The sequence below is a fragment of the Aethina tumida genome, chromosome 4, assembly GCF_024364675.1.
Source record: "Aethina tumida isolate Nest 87 chromosome 4, icAetTumi1.1, whole genome shotgun sequence".
Lineage (NCBI taxonomy): Eukaryota > Metazoa > Arthropoda > Insecta > Coleoptera > Nitidulidae > Aethina > Aethina tumida.
Genome location: NC_065438.1, coordinates 11,860,508 through 11,880,778, shown reverse-complemented (window position 1 = coordinate 11,880,778; position 20,271 = coordinate 11,860,508). Strand labels below are relative to the sequence as shown.

The following is a 20,271-nucleotide window of genomic DNA, read 5'->3' as shown; positions in this document are numbered from 1 at the left end:
GTATGGAGTAATCAAAGATTTCTTGTACCTGTACTTTATTAACACACTTCTACATAACTACTACTACGATAAATAAGAAAATAATTTAATGGATTATGGTATGATTTGAATATCATATGAATATCTAAATATTTTTTATTACTCTACTTATCTACAAAATATGTGTTACTGAGTGATAGTCAGAGAAATAGCACAAAATTATACAGGATAAGATTATTTTATAAAAGGAGTTAATTCAAATTTTGTCCAACCAGTATAAAAAATATATTTCAATATTCTATACTTTTTTACTTTTTTTATTACACATCTTATAAACGTCGATATTACTTTAAACGCAAATATTAATCTGATTTGGTTGACCAAAGAAATAGCACATTCAAATGTATTTACTGTTTGTGTCTGTAACAATATTCTTAATACTTACAATTTATTTTTAGTAAGATTTATATTATCTTATTAAATAAATCCACTTTTGGTAAAAAGAAAGGAATATTGCAAATGAGGAAAATAATAATCAACAAAAGAACTATTTTTGGGTAAAAACTTTTAAAATCTCATATATTGTAACATGGGTTGCCTACTAGCTTGTGGAGATTTATTTTAATTTAATTATGACATAATTGTATATTTAATCTTTAATTGTTGTTGAAAACTAAAAGCAACTATAAATTAATCTTTATTACTCGTTGTAAATTTGTGTTTCTATCAAAGGTTAAATATTGTTTCTACAATACTTTGGGATTTTAACAAAACATATGATGTTACTCAATTTTGTTTAATTTTAACAAACATTATAACTATAAAAGTACAAATAACCCACAGGATATTCATATGTATAAATATATATCTAATATATCTCATACTTCACACGACCCCTTTGGGGTTATATTAACAGTACCCCTTACGTCAGTTACTTGATTGAAATCAATATCACCATTCTGAAAAAAAAAACAAATTAAATAATTAGTGAGGTATTTTTATTAAGAGCATTCACCTCATTATCTTGTTTTCTGCTGTGCTCATAATACTGTATTTTGTCTTCAGTATAGAGCCGATGACTGGAATCGACCCTAGTGAAAAGTAATGGCGTACTTTCAGAAGCCTCCGAGTTAGCTGAACTTTTCCACGATTCACTGATACCGCTGTCGGAAACTGTATCTGAATCGCTACAATAAGTACTTTTACATACGAAAAATATAAATGTAGTTATGCCCTAAAAAAACAAAAGTAAAAATAACTTAAACAAGATCATTGAAATAAAACTTACGAGAACTAAAGTCATAGAAGCCATAACAGTAGCTGTAATAGGAAACCCATAATACTGCAAGAGGAATCCTCCCAAAGAAGGACCAATAACTTCTCCTAACGAATACATGCAGGACCAAACACCAGCCACCACGCTACATGTTGCCAGTGAATCACCACATCCCCCTTTACTAAAATATAAATTAACATTTGTAATTTGGGCATGATTAAATAGAAATATTAATTGCTTACATGGCACTTGAAAGAACACCCTGAAATGTTGGCAATAAGGCTAGAGCTACTGAGATTCCAAGAATTGAAAGGGCTACCAAATTGAGCCAAAGTGAACTGGAACAAAATAAGTAAAATGAATTACTTACATTATTATGACCATTATAACATACCTTTCTAAAAATGGTACAAGTGGGCATGGTCCTAATAACAGTAACCCAATGGTGCACATAAACAAACCAACAACCATCATCGACCAGTGATTATTAACTTTATCTGCCAACCATCCCCAAGCTGGGCTCGATAGGCCGTATAATCCGGAGAATAGTAAAAATATTAGCCCTATTTTTTCAGCACTTAGGTTGAACTAAAAAGATACAATATTAAAAATGTAAAAAACATTATTTAAATGCTCACCTGTCGTAAATGAGGTTCTAAAGTCGGATCCAGGAACGCCCAAGTACTGGAAACAACTACTACAACCAGTCCGGTCACAACGATTGCAGGAACTTTTATTAATTTAAATATCGATGTAGATTTATTCTCTACATTAAAGTCTGAAATATTCAAGTTAGTCTATGGCTAATTGGTTCATGTAGAATTTACCTTCAACTCTAGGTAATAAGCAAATGTTTATTGGCACTATTAATATCATTGCTACCCCTAACACAAAAAATGGCAGGCTGAAGCCACCCAACTACCTAGAAAAATATTATATACACATATTTTGTTATAAGATTGTTGGCAAATGCCCGGAAAAATACATACGGAGTACAAAAGGCCTCCCAACGCTGGGCCTGTGCTCATTCCAAGGCCTACAAATGTTTCCAAAATTCCCTTAAATCAAACACAATTTTATTGCGACTTAAATTTTATTTCCGAAGTAATGTATGGTCTAATTCATAAGTTATCGTTTTAGATGACTTTTCTAATTCATAAGGTTAACTCTGATAAGATTTATGCGAATTGGCATCAATAATCGCGATTCGTGATTGATTTCACATAATTCTTATCTTTTGCACTCATTGAATTAAGTAGTTTTAATTAGATTACTTACAATTACAGATCCAATGTTGTTTGGAAACGTGTTCACCACGAAGACGTAACTAGCAGTTGAAAAGGCGCTAGCTCCCAATGCTTCCAGACCTCTAATAACTATACATAAAGTAGTGAAGAGTGTAAAATCGTGTACATACTCTAACATTCTAAAAAATTAATTAATTTATTAATTATTTATTGGTAATTTAATGAAATTACCCAAATAATATATTACAACCCCCTGCTGTAAACATCCCAGCAAGAAACAAAAACTTTGCACCAATTTTTGGCAGCTAGAAGAAAAAGTTATAATTTAACTCACAAATAGTTACTTAGTATTATAATACTTACGACTTTTCCAAAAATAGGAGACGTAATAAACATGACTAGAGCAAAAAAGCTGAACACGAAGCCAGACAACGTGTCAGACAAACCCTTTTCGGCAGCCTCTCGTGGAAAGAACGGTGCCATAATCGACATGGAACAAAAGCTCATGAAATCCACCCCTGCCAACAGAATCAAAGTCATTTTTTGACTTCCGGAGAAATTTCTAATTGCATCTGGTTCTAAATGCGAGTTGGTTCTAAAATAAAAAAAATATTTGAAAGGATTTAAGAAGGTGGTTATATTTTTTACCTTAATAATCTCTCCCTGATTCTGTTGGCTTCTCGAGCGGTGTAAGCTTCAGGGGCGATATTCGATAGGGATTTACTTCGAATGTATTTTCTATGAATAAGTGATCCAGAATTTCCTGAATTAGATGAAATTGCAAAACTGCTTTTACTAGAAGATGGACTAATAACTTCTGGTGATGATAGAGCATTTGATTTAGATGGTATAAGTTCATCTTTTTCCATTGTTCCTTGAACTGAAACGAAGCAAAAGTTTATTTATGTTAAGTATTTAGAATAAATTTGTGATAACGGAGTAACTGACCGAACAAATGACTTTTTATTACTATTATTGTACCTTAATCCTATGTATGATAAACATCACGATATATCTAATTATAATTATTATTAATTTGTAAATAAATGATACTTTAATGAAATATTTCGGATGATTTAATCGGAGGCCTTGGCCTATCTTTCCCAAAACAGGCCAGATTTAAAGTTAACACGCAGTAATTAAAATCTGAACAACAAAGCATTTCGTGGCAAAATAAAATACTTACATTTTTTGACATAAATTAAAGTTATATTAATATCACTGCACAGAAAAAAAAATATGACGTTCTCAATGGGAAAACTTGGTAATAATGCTCTCGAAGTGTCACGGTCTGGTATACTGAGTAGAGTCTGTCTGATAATAATTTCAAAATAATGTCTTTATCTATGCATTATCGCTATGAGAAGCTACCAAGTAAATAAATCTTGGATTAATTGAATGTGGGTTTTTATTTGTATTGTGGATAACACGTGGACTGTATCAACAACGGAACATTCTAAAGAGATGGTAAAACGATACGTCTATATTTAATCAATATTGAACCAATATTAGATGTAACAAATAATTAATAGGTTTATTTTTAGTTGTACATGTGATATAATTAGATTGTTTGGTAATAGTAGTTGGTGATTTTTAAAATTTATTTTTTTCAGTTTAAGGAGGAGATTTTTTTGAATAAAAATGAAAAAATAATTTATAAAACACATGTTTAGCAACAGTAACTTTCATTGTTGCAACAAAGGTTGCATCATTTAATGTAAGTTTCTGCAATATATGACGTCCAGTTTCGAAGTAAACAATTTATTTCTAAATAAAAAAACGTTGGACTATACCTTCTTCATCTTCCATAACTAAGATTTCGTCCTCCATTATAATGCTCTACTTCCAGATTTATCAGCAATGGCACAAACATAAACAAATTAATTTCCAGAAACAAAACAGTGAAAAAATATGTTTATTTCCTGGTATCTGTCAACCGGTGACCAGTGCAAATTGAACCTGACCTTAGTTGTCTACATCACGTGGTTTTTATACGAAAAATGCCATACGGTTTAAAAAATATTGTGGCGATAGATTAACATTACTGTAGACTGTTTTTCGAAGCAAACATGTAAAAAGTGATCTACAAATATTCAATTTGTTAATAATTGTTAGATACAAATCAGTATCATTATCTTTTTGAATTATTTCTAATTCATAATTGTCATTAAAATATATTCCTTAAAAAACATGTGTCCATCTTAATATTGTCTCCTCAATTTTTTCCGTTTTGAATAATCAGCTTCAATGGGTGAATATATCAACAAAAATGTGGATTACAATTCATAATTCACGAATTTATTTGTTGTCATTTTTTGTTAAAGCAGCATATAATAGAATATTCATGGTAACATGATAATTTCTATGGATGGTTGATGAACTCCCTCCACAGTCAGCTGACTTTAATGTCCTTTATCGATAGTGTTACATAAATACAGAAAATTGCTAAAAATAGAATATTGAATGTAAAACGAGCCAAAAAAATAAAAATGTTCATCACGTAAAGTACGATATCATATCATGGATAAATACTTTTCACACGGACCACAACATGACACAAGTAAATAGTTGGGGAGGTGTGAAAATGAAACAATATTATTTTATGTAATTTTATTACTTACACATGAAAACAAACGTATTGTTTATTACAGTAAGTTATAGAATTTTCTCGAATGACGAAATTACACATATTCCAAGGCAATGAATAAACAAATTACAAATTACAATTATGATTAGAGATACATTAATAAAATTCAGATCCAATAGTTATGCTGATGTCTCCTGGTAAAACGTTCGTTTTGTGATACCATCGATTGGTGTTCAAAGCAATTATTTCACCTGGCTCAACTATTACCCTCAATTCCTTGCATCTGTACAGACATTCTGGCGGTGGTGCAAGAACCCATTCCTTCCTACCACTAATTTGCGCTTGCCAAGAAGGGTAAAACACATTATCCACCTAAAAAATTCAACAAAAATTACAAAAACACGTATCTTAGTTAATTAATAAACTTACATGCATATGAGCCCCATCTCCAGGTCCTCCCATAAATATCCAGCTCAGTGCGATGTTCTCCAAACTTTGCGACAAAAAGTACGGGCTTTCGTAATACTGTTTGAATATTTGTCCGGCTTCGTCGTTGCAGTTGTTGAAACCAATGTACCAACTCTTCTCCCCCGGTTCAAGTCTTGCTCTTGCTGGTGTCATATTGAAAACTTCCCTCAGAGACCTGAATTCGGTTTGGTAGGGAAAGAATTGACATCTACTGTTGCCAGTTTTTCTTGGTGCCGATTCGTAGACGCTCTTGAAAAAATCGAAGCTGAAGACGTTCATCGCTTCCCAACCTATGGCTCCGTCCTTAACAACCACTGGCTTTATCGGTTTGGCGTATTCCCAGTAGAAGTCTTCGGGGGATATGTTCTCGACCTTGTCTACGGAAGTAACATGTTCACATATGTCACAAGTTTCCGGCTGTCGAAAGGCTGACCCAGTAATCTCGTAAAGACACTAAAATGCGAAATTGTTGCTATGAAATTACAATTGTAATCGAAGTATATTACCTCGTTATTTATCACGGCGTCGTACTTGTAATACACTCCAACTGCGACAAGAGCAAGAATAAACCCAAGAACACTATTTCTGTGGATTGTAGGCTTTTTCAATTTGTTGACTACGTCTAGTTTCCTGAACGATTCTTTATTGCCAGTCGCTTGCCACTTGTCTAGAATCTTATTCAGGCGCTCCTCCGCCTTCTCCATCTCAGATGGAACTGAAACCTATTCAGTTTTCAGCGGCTTTCAACGGCTTATCAGCTTCTACGGCACAGGCGGTTGAAACAAATCAAGTGGCAAATTGGACATTATGGGACCGAGTCATAAAACACCTGATGCCAAACTGGGGGAGTATAATGGTTAAGCCGTATACACTATTTCAATGAAGTGACTTGTTTTATAAAAATAGTCAAATATGTTTGTAAATATATATTTTATTTGCTTATATAAAAATGTTATAAAATATAATGTAGAACTTATAATAATAATATTGTGTACATTGTTCAGTCTAAGTTGATAATATCTTTTATCAAATTCTTCAACTCATGTATTTCAGCCTTAATTAATTCTAATTCGTTGCTAGGAGAACTGGAATTGTCTTTCTCTCTAAAGTACCTTTGTATCAGCAGTGAAATAAGGGCAGGATATTCGTATTCTTTATCATCGCTTAATCCTAACTGTTCGGATACAACTGTAACAGTTGTAAATTAATATCACTAAGTTGTTTGTTGAACAATTACCTACCGAGTTTAACATTACTGCGGCCTGTCCACATTTCCATAAACGTGGATATTCCGAGTGGCGTAGGAATCAAGTTAAATGGTGACGGAAGGAACGTTTGCATCATATATTCTAAATAAAAATCAGTTTTGCCAAATGTCCATTCGACATCCAAATTGTCAATTACTCTAATAAATACTCAGTGTGATTATTTGAAAATTTTAAGTCATAGTTATACCGTTGGAAAGTACTCGACATCGTGGCTATTAGCATATTCAAAATCATCACGACAGTTAAAACTTCATAAAGGCCGAAAGCAATATACCCAACTGTCTCCGTAAATGAATGCGAATTGATAATCGTCGTCTTTTCCGTGTCTCCAGGCAAATTTTCAATGATCACATCTGCTGATTCCAAAGGAGACATACAGAGAAGCGCCCAGAAGAAGGTCCTCATTGTAGAGATAAAATTAACAAAGCTCGAGACTTGGGCCGTCTTAATTCCGTTTGAATCAACTTGCACCATTCCTACAAATTAATAATAAATCTATTTGCTTTAACGATTGAGTCGAATCCATTACCATCGTAGTACTGATAAAACTTGCATAGTCCAGCCGAAAATGACACAATAATGATGATAAATATGGTGATGTATTTTGCCATGTCAGCACACATCTTTCCTAAGGAGATTTGCAATGGACCTAAGTAGTAATTAAGCCGACAGAAGAACATCAGCTTGAAAAAGGCCATGATTGTTGCTATTGCAAAAGTCCCTTCAGAAATAAGCAGAGGGTCTAAATGGTGCCAATATTTTCTTTCCAGGTCCACCTAATAAATGACTTACAATTACACTGTAAGAAAAGTTTGGAACCATTATTTACCTGGTCGTACTTGATGTAATCAAATTCTGATGCCAACCAGAATAAGAAAGTTAAAAGGAATAGCGTATTGTTAATTATGGCGTGCCAGTTCCACAGATATTTAAAATATCTTTTGGGACCTTGTAACAAACACATTCTGGCAGTGTTCCATATATTTCCAATGACAAATATGATAATAAATGGTTCTAAACCAGTTGTTGGTGGCTTTCGTCTCTGGTTGGTTCTATCTCTATTCGACTCCAGAAATATTAATATAAGAAATACAATGTAACCTTTAAAACAAAAATTAGAACAATAAAAAGTCTGTGACATCTAGAGAGTACCTGCTATGTGATTTATCATTTTATTAATTGGAATATTCCAAAAGTCAATCATGGTATGGCGGGGAAATATAATTGACACAAGAAGCATCACCGGTAACAACACAATTCTGAAAAACGGATACGTGGCTTTCATAATTGGTGACTTCAGTTTATATTCATGCCAATTGCCTAGAATATTATTTTTAGAAATAACTAATTAGATAAGATGATTTCCTTTACATTATAAGTAAAATTTACCTATCCAAGCTTGTTCAATTATTTGTTGAGTGTTAGGATGTGCTACAAAATCCTTCTGCTTATAGTCAAGCCCCATTACCAATCTAGGGTATATTGACATGTAGGTGGTCGCTCCAGCTGTTTGTGATAAAATGATTTCCATCTCCGTGGTACTCCTACAGCACGCTATCAAGTCGACGGCGAAACTACTAATATCCTGTGCCAATTCTGTATAGGCTGTACGAAATTCTGGTACCTACAACCACCTCAATATGTACCAGAATTTTAATGTGTGGTCAATATTAACCAAAAATGAGCATTCTCTGAGCTCCTTTGACAATTGGAACGCAGTTAAAATAGGATCGATAGAGGAATGACAAATGTATGCTGGATTTGATACTGCCTTGTACAAATTAAGTCTTAATGTTTCCGCATGAAGCAAATCGTTACGCTCCATTCCATCGATGCATTCCGTACATCTACAAGTAGGATGATGAGGTTTGTTTATTACGTGGCCTCTATCAAGCAACATCTGGATAATCTCATAATGACCTGAATTAATACAGACATTAGTTTTATTAATTTCTGTTTGAGTGAACAGTACCGCATTGGGCGGCCAAGATCAAAGGTGTCACATGATCGGGGAACTCAGTGCTGTGAGTTACTCCGACGAATTCCAAACTTGGCGAATTCGATTTGACTTTGTTAAGGAGTAGTTCTAGAATGTTTAACTGATTTTCACGAACTGCATGTAGGACACAATCGCCTGTGATTAATATGTTGTATAAAAGTGGTAATCAAATAAACTGGTAAATCTACCAACGTCTATTCCTCTTTGAACTAGTAAAAGAGCTACCATATCCTCATTGTGAGATTGCACTGCTATAAGTAGTGCGGAAATTCCTTGGAAGTTAATGCAGTTAATATTGAAATCAGTATTATCATTTAAGAAAGTTTGTACCTTTTCAACATCACCTATAAAAAACCTTTTTGTATTTTGCCCTAATATAAACTATTGTAAATATTTGCCTGATGCTACTAATGCAAAGAATTTCTTCTCATTTTCCTCTAGATGCGGTAACAAAATGCTTGGTCGTCTCATTTCTTCATTTAACAGATTGGCTCTAAAAAGTAGGCTTCTATCGGGTCCACGTCCATGGGCACCTGGATCAGCGCCAAACAGACTCATTTAATATAATTTAAAAAATGACAGTAATTAGACATAAGTTATATTTGTTGTTCCTTTCATAATATAAAGCTGTCTCCTATAATTAAGTTAGTTATGGAAGGGGGGGTTAAATGAATTGGATTGTTTATACTAAAAACATAGTTTATTTAAATAAAACAATACAAACAATATCATTAACTAAAAACTACTATACATTAATGACCAAAACAAAATGATTTATTTGCAGTTTTATTGTATTATTGAAGACTAGTTCAGAAAATAATTGCTTACTTAGTTTGTACAAATGATTGTATTTAAAATATACAGTTATATTAGCTAATATCAAATGAAATTCAAAAATCCCTTTAAAATGTAAAATTTATTTAAAAGCATTTTTGGTTTCATGAATTTCACATAGAACACTTAGATTTTCCTTTTTGTCGCTTATTTATATGTTCAGTAAATAAAAAATAAATAACAATAAATACATTAACAATTTTTTAAAATCCAGCAATTTTCCTAAATAAATATAATACAATGAGATTTGACTCAAAATTTTGTTTGATTTCCAATTCACTAACTACATTAGGAACAAAACATAAAAGCCTGATATTCATCACACAATTGATATATTCGACCGTCCAGATCTAAAAAGTTTTTGAATAAATTAAATGTCTTTAAAAATAAATTAAAATATGTCTATTATATCACAAAATATTCAAATTCGCTAAATAAATAGACTCTTTCGTACCAACACTCTCAGGCATTTGATATTTATCAGATATAATACAATAATCGAACATTCAACGAAGGTTTTCAAAAAATAGTTCTCTAACAATACATGTTTACCTCAGTCGCAATATTATTTACAGAGAGTATATAGTTTCCAGCCATATTCTTAAAATACTTCATTGGCAAGTTTTTATTGGTAGGATTGTTGTCTGAACATGGCAGATATTTCTTCGAGCGTTTTGTTCTTGGTCTCTGGTACTTTCAGGTAGATGAAGATCACGAACAGCAATTGGAGAATGACGAAGATAACAAATACGTAAGCTCCAAGTGCATCCTGAAATGTAGAACATATTTATTGTAATAACAATAACTCTATAGTTATTTTATTGGAAACTCACCTGAAGTGGTAAGAAAGCTAATCCAACCAAGAAGTTGGCAGTCCAGTTGATGGAGACAGCTAATGAGGTAGCAGTTGGCCTTGCGGCTTGGTTGAACAATTCGGAGACCAAGAACCACGGGATTGAACCGGGTCCAATAGCGAACATAATGACATACACCAGAACAAAGACGATGCACAAAACACTGGCTGTTTTAGATGTTGCCTGTAACAACAAATTCAATATTAAATCTATTATAACTGTTTTTCACAAAAATAACTTACCGCAAACAACAGTCCCAAGAAGAGAAGGAAAGTGTCGACCACCATACCACCGAAACCAACTAAAAGCAATGTTTTTCTTCCAGCTCTCTCAACAAGTACAAGGGACACGACAGTCATGAAGACGTTGATGGCTCCAGTTCCCAGGGTGGCGTAGGTGGTATTTGGCGGTTTCAGATCAGCCATCTCGAAGATTTTACTTGAGAAGAACATGACGGCGTTGATGCCGCTGAGTTGTTGGGCAATCATGACAGTCAGTGATATGATCATGGGAATTCTGAGTGCGCTGTTTGTAACCAATTCTCTCATGGTGACCTTCGGTACCAGTTTTAATGCTTCAGCCTCGGCTCTCATTCCGTCCATTTCTTCATGGACGGCCAACGTGCCTCTAAGCCAAGATAGTGATTTTTGAGCTTCCAATTCCTTTCCTTTGGTTACGAGAAGGTATTTCGGTGATTCCGGACACAGAGGCAAGGTGCACATCTAATAATAACAATCATTAAAATCCAAAATACAAAACATAACGCTTGGAAAACTTACTTGGAATATGGCCGGCACAATGGTCATGGCCAAAAGAGTAGGCCATAAGTTTGTGTTACCGAAGACTTGTTCGAGACCAAGAACTTGAGCAACCAATATGGAAATAGTGATGACCAACTGGTAAACAGTACCCACAGCACCTCTAAGATTGATTGGCGATATTTCGCCGAGGTACATTGGCGCCAATCCTGCGTTCAGACCTGAATTCACACCGATGAGAAACCGGCCGAGAATGATCAGTTCGTAGGATGAGACGGACTTGGCAATGCACTCGCAGAAGACTGCAAGGATCACCAGGATGTTGTTTAACAGTAAACCACCCTTACGGCCAAATCGGTCAGCGACGAAGCCTGAAATATAAATTAAATTGTACGGTAATTAAATAAATTAAATTAATTAAAACACCACAAGTCAATTTTTTTATAATTCCAGTCGTTTATTATGAGGAAAACAACAGTCAAGATTCAAGACACGTAAAGTTTGTTGAAAACTAACTGAAAACGAATTGAGTTTTGTAGCAATAACAAGCATTTACAGAGAAAAGTTTATTTACAAACATCAAATCAGAAAATCGTTTCATAGAGGGATGTTTATTATTCAAGTCTATAAGCATTCCAAACAAATGATTAATTAAAAAGGAATGCAATATCATTTTATATTACATCATCCTCTGCCTCCATAATGCATTGCAAATGATTATGTTAAAAAGATTTATGTTATATTTAACAATTCACTTCCTATATGCATTTCGATAAATACAAGGTGTGTCTAAAATAGCTGGTCAAAATTTGGGAGTAGGTGAAACATGTCCAATAATGTAGAAAATCTTTTTTTCTATACAATATCAACAATAGGAAATATGAGAAAACAATTTTCATCATTTAAATTTGAGAAACTCCATTTTCTGTAGGAGAAACTTATATTGGAGAAATATTTTATTCTTACCTGTGATAGCTCCTCCAATCATGCCTCCGATACAAAATACTGAGACCATACTGGAGAACACCATGGTGACCTCAGCTTTGTCCGGTACGTGTCCGGTACGATTTTCTCGTACCTCGCTGATCCATGATTCAATAACCTGCCAATAATCAATACTTTAGATACTTTTAAAACATTTTTAGAGGAAATTCTTACAGTTTGTGGATTGTTGAGTACACCGGTGTTGTAACCATGTTGGAAGGAAGAGCCCAACGCTGAAGCAGCAATGGCAAATGCAAGTTTCCCATTGAATCCCTATAAGGAATAAACAAATGAATAACTTTATAATGTTGTATCGTTTAATTTATAAATAGGGTTTGATCTGATAAACAAGTAGCATTCGTAAATTTATATCTTTGGCCTTGCACTTTCTAATGGCAATGTAATGTTTGGTAAAGTTACAACAGTTGTACTAACTGACATTTACATATTACCCAAAAAAATATTACGCGTGTTTATTTAAAAATTAACGTAGTTCGTCTGGATGACTAATTTTTAATTATAATCAAAGATACTTTGTAAAGTGTGTATGTAACTGAAGAGATCAAACATCTGATAAAAATCTCACATTATCAAACAACGACCTCGACTAGGAATAGATTTAATTTATATTACCAATAATGTAACAATCATATAAGGTCGCATAAACATTGTGAAAGTTTGTAGTAAAATGTTTTTCGCATCAAAAAATTTCCGTTATGTTAAACATTTACGCACAAAAGTTTATTTTAAGTATTGAAATTCACTGATATTATGTTAATTCTTCCAGATAACCTTGAAACTTTATCAAATGGATATGGTGTGGCACTTTACAAAAGAATTGTTATTTCTGGAAATACAAGAAAATGTATAATGTAGTTTATACATTTAACACATTTTTTTCTCACGTGCTATATTTGGCAACTATCGATTTTTACGACACTATCTCGTCTCAAAATTATGATTTACCATGAAAAATGAGGGCAATAAAAATCCATATAATTATAAATTAAAACTGGCGCATGCACCACAATATTTTTCAAGTTCAATGATATTGGGCCGCAAATTGATTTATTATTACTTAATTAGCAATAACCACTTTCTCTTTTGTTTTTATTTGATCGAGACCGGTTCACATTGGCGAGACATGATCAAGATCAATTGATGTTTATTATAATTGAGTATACGTATCTATTTTTAGACAGTGTGCATTTATTTATTCACCGGTTACTTGCACTAGTGACTTAATTTTAATATTAAATTGTTGACACTCAATAGGTATTTTTTTAGAAATAATTAATTATTTAATTAATGTCGTTATTTATTATGAGAGTGACGGCGTCAAGCAATTTGCTAGATACGATGATATTAATATTTTTTAATGCCTCCATATGTTTTAATTGCATACACCAACTGTCAAGTATTTAGATTTTTATCGAGTCGAATAATTGCATTTATAATAAACACAACGTGGTTTACGTAAATGGTGTATTTGTACTAGTGTTTGTGGTTTTCCACAATTAACGTTCGTTTTAAAGTTCAACAGAATGATAAAACGTACGATTCTATAGTAAATGTAAATTTTTATCCCATCAATTATTCATATTATTTTCAAATTTGTAATTACCACAAATAAGTTGTCACGTGCTTAATAAACATGATCCGAACATTAAAACCTCAATGTCGAGTCAATTGACGACTAAAGGTTGCAGTTTCACTATCAATGTCATGCTTATAGAACCAGAAAATTATTTTGTTTAATTGATGTAAAACGATTGATATATATAAAATTTGCGGCGAAATTTTATTAAATATTTAACTGATACATTTGCACATTTAATATGCTTCCTGTTTTGCCTTTTTATTTACTTACTTCCTGTGATTAAGTTGGAATACAACATTTATATATATATATATATCATGTATTTATTTGTGAATTTTCTATGTTTAACCTTGGTTTATATTTGAAAAGGACAATAATAATTTAAATTGATTGTTGTTGTAATCGTTGCAGTAGTATCGGTTCAGGAAAATAAATTTGATGATTTTGATGAATTTTGATTTACACGAAATTTTAATGATTAACGAATAATATGATACTGTAAATATTTACCATAGTGCGATAAATCAAAAGAAAAACATGTGTTCAGAAGCGTTTTTGGATTTATTATGTGTATTTAAAGATTATCCTATTGCAGTCAACAGATAAAAATGCATTTTAAAATACTTTATGTATTAGAACTTTTTTGTTTATTTGAATAAAAAGAATTGATAAATATTATATGAAAAACTGACACTCACATAAAAAATAAATACTAAATATAATATAATTTAAAGAAAAATAATTTAATAAATTAATAATTACCAATAGAAAACTTTAAATTCTAATAAATTGAAAATAAAAAAATAGAATATTCTTCAAGTTTTATTATATATAGAAAATTATAGTTCTATAAATAGAGAATTTGACGTGAATCTGTAAAAAATATTCAAAAATCTATAGTTAATGATAATTAAATATTGATAAATCTAAAATCTGTCTATCTACATTTTTTTTTAATTTATAATATTTAATTCAAATTTTACCAAAGAAAATTTTAAAATTCAAGAAAACTTCATGTTAACCTAAGAAAAATGCCCCAAATATTGAATATTAGTGAAATATATTAGTGGAATTGATAATTTCTTGTAATTAAAATTAATGAAGTATTCAAGAATTTAATAAACTACACTAATAGCATCTTAATATTATTAATTTATATAATTTATTTAGGTTTTGTCAAGGAAAACTACGAATAAAGTGAATAATTTATTTTTTAAGAAACATCACAATTATTAGAATAATTCATCTGAATATATGAAAAATACTACAAAAATTACATTCTCTATAATTAAAATATTTCTATAATTAATATTAATATAATTTTGTTGAATCTAAAACCTCATATAAAAAATACTTCATTTTAACATATGAAAAATGCCCCAAATATTAAAGTATTTCTTCATCTGAATTTATGAAAAATACTTCAAAAAATACATTCCCATTATTCCCTATAATTAAAATTAAATTAAATTAAAAACCATCTTATGAAAAATATTTCAAAAATTTATATATATTAACTAAAGAAAAAATTTATATTCTCTAAAATAAAACACTTGATTCAAATAAATAAAAAATACTTTCTATTATTCATTAGAATTAAAATATTTCTGTAAATGATATTAATATAATATTGATGAAACTTAAATCCATCATATGAAAAATACTTCAAAAATGACTACTCTAATGGATTTGATATATTTCTATAATAAATATAAATGAAAATTAGTATATTTTAAAAAACTTGAATAAATGAAAATGTTCCAAATAAAAATCTCCATAATTTAGTAAAAATATTTAATAAACTAAAATTTATTATAACGATTTTATTTATGTATTATTTTGCTCAATAAATGTCAAAGAAAAATTTATATTAAACAAAGATTTATTTTTAATGGATATTTTAAATTTTCTAAAGTAATAACTTTGATATGAATTTATGAAAATGCTCCAAAAAATATTCCCATTCCATTTATTCACTAGAATTAAAATATTTCCATAATTAATATTAATTAAGATATTGATAAATTTAATAAACAGAAATTTAAATTTATCATAGTTATTTTATTAATTTTACATTACTTTATTTGATTATATGGAAGATGCTATATGAAAAATACTTCAAAAATATACTTTAGTAAATCTAATAAATTTCTATAATTAATACTAATGAAAGCTTGATGATATGAATAATTAATAAAAATAATTAAAAATATTAATAGAAAGCTTTAATATTTTATATTTTTATATTATTTTATTCACACTTGACCAGTGAAAAATATTTAAATTTCATAAAAAACTTTTCACTAATAAATTTAAAAAAAAACACTCTGTATACAATAAAATAAAATTGACTCAGACACTTGTCTTGCTTTTTCCAAAACGAACAGATTTTTAAATTATACAAAAAACTAAAAAAAAAAAATTATATACGAAAATACAGTTAAATTATTAATATTAGGTATATTAATGGTAAAATTAAGTATTATTTAAAACTTACACTAGTGGATGAGTTTGCACTATTTTTAACAGCACTTTCCGCATCAACCTTAAGGTTTTCCTTAATCTGCAAATTGTCTTTTTCACCACCTTTTCCCATTTTAGTGTTTTTTTTTCGTCACAAAATAAATGAATCCAACAGTTCGAATTTAATCACTGGCACATGTTCTACTATATATATATATATATTTTTTTTATCGCACGCAAAATATTGGAGCTGGCCCGTGTGTACTTTCCTCTTCAAAAAGTGTGCGACGATTGTTTCTGGTGCCGGAGGTTATCGTACAAAACGCGAACGCGCCGACTTGAATGGGATTATATAGGGTGTGCGCCCGTGTGTGCACTCCGATTGGTTCAATTCATAGGCGTTCTCAATGTGAAGTTTGTTCAACGAAATCTTGCAAACAGACTCGTCGCCGATCAGGCACGGACTCGACGGTTTTTTGGCTGAGTGTCTTAAATTAAAATACATGGGCAAACATGCGAGGTGGCGAAAGGTGTTCAATTGAAATGTTTACTAACAGAGATTGATGTAACTGTAACCTCTGGGTGTCGAACAAGGATTTCCAGACCAGATTTAATTGTTTATAAAGGCCAATTAGTTATGAATTGTTAATCTAATCCAAAAATTTATAGTACTGATTTGCCAACGAAAATATTGTAGAACTAAAAATATTTAATTAATCTTCATGTGAATTCAAAAAATTACCATGATGTCATTTATAATTAGAGAATGATTTCCGAGGAACACGTGAATATAATTTCTAATTAGCAGTGTAATTTAACTTTTTTTTTGATCATGGCTTGTTTAAAAACCACATCAATCAAGGATTCTAGAAATCTACGGTTTAATCAAATTTATGGCTTGTTTGTAGCAAATTTTTAACCTTTGTAATGGAGACATTCATTCAATTTTAAAATTTATTATCAATGGAAAAATTAATTAAGTTGCGATAGTATACGGTTTTTTAGGACGGCGATAACAAATTTTGCAACGATTTCTGGGAAATACAACAATTTTGTTATTGTTATACTGCTTCTTCAAAAATTGTGTATGTAGCATTAAATCTTTATTTATAATACATTGTCTTATTTAATTACGTCAGCCAATAAATTATCAATTTTATGTACGTCATATGTGTCAACAAGACCGGATATATTTTACAATATTAAATATGGCAGTAACATCTTTATCTGGCGTTAGTTTTATGTGTCGTTCCACAAAATAAATATTGATTTATTCAGTATATTTTGTGTAATAACTGAAAAACGGACATAAATCAAGGACTTTGGTGATCAATGACTAGATTTTGCTACAAAAAAACTAAATGAGTTACAGTTCAAACAGGAAGTGTCTTATATACTGAAAATAGGTTATTGTTAATTAGTAAATTCACATGGAGCAATGACCATATAATACTATGCAATATTTCAAATTATGCAGCTCAATTTAACATGTTTATGGTACGTTTGATGAACCAAAAATTACGTTAATTAGGTAATGTTATTTAATCATATAATGGTTCCAATTAAAAGAATATGAAGTGGCATTACATGGTCAATGACAACTTTCTAAATTATGCTAATTTTATTCACAAGGTAGTCTTCGAATTGTATTATATTGATGTCAGTTTTAGTGTAGGGGTGCTAACTCCAAACATGTTCCGAAAGATGAACACTGAATTTAATTTTTTAACATTGTGTTGCTCATCTCGAACAAACTGATATCAGATTCTTAATAAATATGGGTAATTTCATTAAGACGAATCAAGAAACTAGTAATTTCCTGTAACACAAGTATGGTGAAGGAACTAAAAACAATTGAAGCTTATTTGTTTAGGAAAAGTAGCATAGTGTCTATCATCTGAAATCATTATCAATAAAAACAAAACCTAAGCCTGCAAACGATTTGACCCCCCCACTGTAAACACCACTAGGACCTCTCAAATCAAATTCTTATCATGTCCTTGATGAACTTAATTAATATTAACAAATAATATTAATAAATAAATAATTATGGTTAAATTCGTTAAGATAAAACCCAAACCTTCAAACGATTTAACCCCATTTCTCGTCGTTACTACCCTGCAGTACACACACACTGTACACTGCAATAACTTGTTGGAGTTAACACATCCAACACTAACTCATGGAATAACCACCTCTGTATTACAATAAACTATTAGACATGAAACAAGTTCTCATGTGGGTTTTAGTTGGGGTTAACACACGATTCCCCCGAAATGTTAGGAAAAAAACACGTCGAATTTGTGGAGATCAACTAACTGACTGAAGGGTCTAAATTGTTTAATGCAAGTGCATTTAAGTAATCTTACTATGGACAGGAGTGGTATATTTGATAAACAAAAAATCTACGTTTTATCTTCAACTGATATTTTGTTTAAAATCTTTAACATTAATGAGTACACACTCACACTAATAGCTGGTTCAGAACCTACCTTCAATTAATTCATTTTACTATTTTAATGGACTGAGTAAAAATTTAAATAAAATTTGCTAAAATATTCATCATAACGGTACCACCATACTCTGTTTACTAAGCTCAACGATACAGTTAGTGTTAATAACATCTTTGTGTAGACAAACAGGTACTTTAATTTCAGAGTTTGGGATGTGCACAATGATTATAGACTGAAAAGAATACCATGATATGGTATTACATGACCAAAGACAACTTTCTAAATTATATTCATTTTAATTCACAAGATGGTTTTCGAAATGTGTTATGTAAATTCAATTTTAATTTAAGGGTGTTAACCCCAAACATGATCGAAAAGATGTTTTACAAAATTTTATGAATGATAACTATTAATAAAACTTAATTATTAACATTGTGTTAATCACTTCACACAAATTTTTATCAGGTTCTGAAAGGTGGTTAATATTGACTCTATTATTATTGACAATTAGGATAAAATTCATTGAGAAAAATCATTGAAACAGCAAATTCTTCTGAGACACAAATATGAAGAAAAAACTAAACAAAAGTGAAGCTTAATGGCTTAGAAAAAGTGGTATGGTGTCGTCATTGTAGAGAATTATCAATAAAAAGATAAAATCCATACCTTCAAACGACTTGACCCCATTTCTCGTCGTTACCACCCTGCAGTAACACACTGTACACTCCAATAACTTGTTGCAGCTAGACACATTCGACACTGACCTATGGAATAACCACAATTCGCACACCTCTATACCATGGTAGACTAATAGACATTAAACAAGGTCTCATGTGGGTTTTAGTTGGGGTCAACACACGATTCTCCCGAAATGTTAGGAAAAAACCATGTCGATTGTGTGGAGATCAACTAGCTGACTAAAATGTTTAAATTGTTCAACGCAAGTGCATTTAAGTAATATAACTTTGTTGGACGTGGGTGGTACATTTGATAATTAGTGTATCTATGTAACTCTTCAGTTGGTCTTTTGTTTAAAATTCTTATCATTAATGAGTACGTATACATATTCTTAGCTGATTCAAAGCCGATCTTCAAGTACTACATCCTTATTTTCCTATAAAACTAATATTAGACACTATTACTGAGTAAAAAGTAAAAATTAAATTTGTTAAAATATTCACCATAACGGTACCAATTTACTTTGTCTATTGAGCAGAACAGTACAATAAGTGTTAATAACATCTTGGAGAAGACAAACAAGTAACTCAATCACAGTGTTTTAGATGTACACATCTAATCTGTATGCTATAAAGTGGTATTATATGATCAATGACAACTTTCTAAATTATGTTAAATTTAATTTACAATGTAGTTTTTGAAATGTGATAATGTAATTTAAGTTTTAATTTAAGGGTGCTCCAAATATTCTCCAAAAGATGCTTACAATATTTTTTGAATGATTGGTAAATTTAGTTATAAATGTTGTGTTGAGCACCTCAAA

The 20,271-nt window shown here is 30.9% G+C and overlaps 4 protein-coding genes across 7 annotated transcripts in view; all 4 read right to left on the bottom strand.

Annotated features, from left to right (window-relative positions):
• Nucleotides 1-759: 759 nt before the first annotated feature.
• Nucleotides 760-4,460, bottom strand: LOC109596142 (MFS-type transporter SLC18B1-like). 2 transcript variants are annotated; one of them, XM_049966605.1, is made up of 13 exons: nucleotides 4,296-4,460; nucleotides 3,151-3,382; nucleotides 2,866-3,097; nucleotides 2,734-2,807; nucleotides 2,534-2,681; nucleotides 2,245-2,313; nucleotides 2,083-2,173; nucleotides 1,894-2,033; nucleotides 1,650-1,843; nucleotides 1,498-1,593; nucleotides 1,268-1,436; nucleotides 995-1,213; nucleotides 760-938 (listed from the first exon to the last, which is right to left on the bottom strand). In XM_049966605.1, the coding sequence occupies exons 1-13, from the start codon at nucleotides 4,330-4,332 to the stop codon at nucleotides 858-860; spliced, it is 1,782 nt and encodes a 593-aa protein (XP_049822562.1). In that variant the 5' UTR covers nucleotides 4,333-4,460; the 3' UTR covers nucleotides 760-857. The 2 variants fall into 2 exon arrangements, with proteins under 2 accessions (XP_049822562.1, XP_049822563.1); XM_049966606.1 differs by lacking the exon at nucleotides 4,296-4,460 and adding an exon at nucleotides 3,689-3,846.
• A 714-nt stretch (nucleotides 4,461-5,174) lies between these two features.
• Nucleotides 5,175-6,261, bottom strand: LOC109596132 (uncharacterized). The gene is made up of 3 exons (XM_020011614.2): nucleotides 6,064-6,261; nucleotides 5,519-6,010; nucleotides 5,175-5,461 (listed from the first exon to the last, which is right to left on the bottom strand). Exons 1-3 carry the CDS (start codon nucleotides 6,259-6,261, stop codon nucleotides 5,246-5,248), a joined length of 906 nt encoding a protein of 301 aa, XP_019867173.1. The 3' UTR covers nucleotides 5,175-5,245.
• Nucleotides 6,262-6,470: 209 nt separating this feature from the next.
• LOC109596133 (short transient receptor potential channel 4-like) lies at nucleotides 6,471-9,382 on the bottom strand. Its single transcript, XM_020011615.2, has 11 exons — nucleotides 9,223-9,382; nucleotides 9,013-9,168; nucleotides 8,798-8,959; nucleotides 8,501-8,745; nucleotides 8,215-8,449; nucleotides 7,978-8,145; nucleotides 7,655-7,926; nucleotides 7,355-7,601; nucleotides 7,013-7,301; nucleotides 6,799-6,962; nucleotides 6,471-6,745 (listed from the first exon to the last, which is right to left on the bottom strand). The coding sequence occupies exons 1-11, from the start codon at nucleotides 9,380-9,382 to the stop codon at nucleotides 6,558-6,560; spliced, it is 2,286 nt and encodes a 761-aa protein (XP_019867174.1). The 3' UTR covers nucleotides 6,471-6,557.
• Nucleotides 9,383-9,580: 198 nt separating this feature from the next.
• LOC109596165 (solute carrier family 2, facilitated glucose transporter member 3) overlaps nucleotides 9,581-20,271 on the bottom strand; it is a 28,824-nt gene continuing 18,133 nt past the window's right edge. For 2 of the 3 annotated variants that reach the window (XM_020011658.2, XM_020011660.2), the window contains 6 exons: nucleotides 12,429-12,527; nucleotides 12,237-12,372; nucleotides 11,292-11,641; nucleotides 10,755-11,234; nucleotides 10,492-10,695; nucleotides 9,581-10,427 (listed from right to left, as the gene is read on the bottom strand). In XM_020011658.2, coding sequence (XP_019867217.1) covers nucleotides 10,284-10,427; nucleotides 10,492-10,695; nucleotides 10,755-11,234; nucleotides 11,292-11,641; nucleotides 12,237-12,372; nucleotides 12,429-12,527 — 1,413 coding nt within the window. In that variant the 3' untranslated portion in view covers nucleotides 9,581-10,283. Of the gene's footprint in view, nucleotides 10,428-10,491; nucleotides 10,696-10,754; nucleotides 11,235-11,291; nucleotides 11,642-12,236; nucleotides 12,373-12,428; nucleotides 12,528-16,351; nucleotides 16,632-20,271 lie in introns of those variants that run through there. The other variant, XM_020011659.2, reaches the window with a different exon arrangement.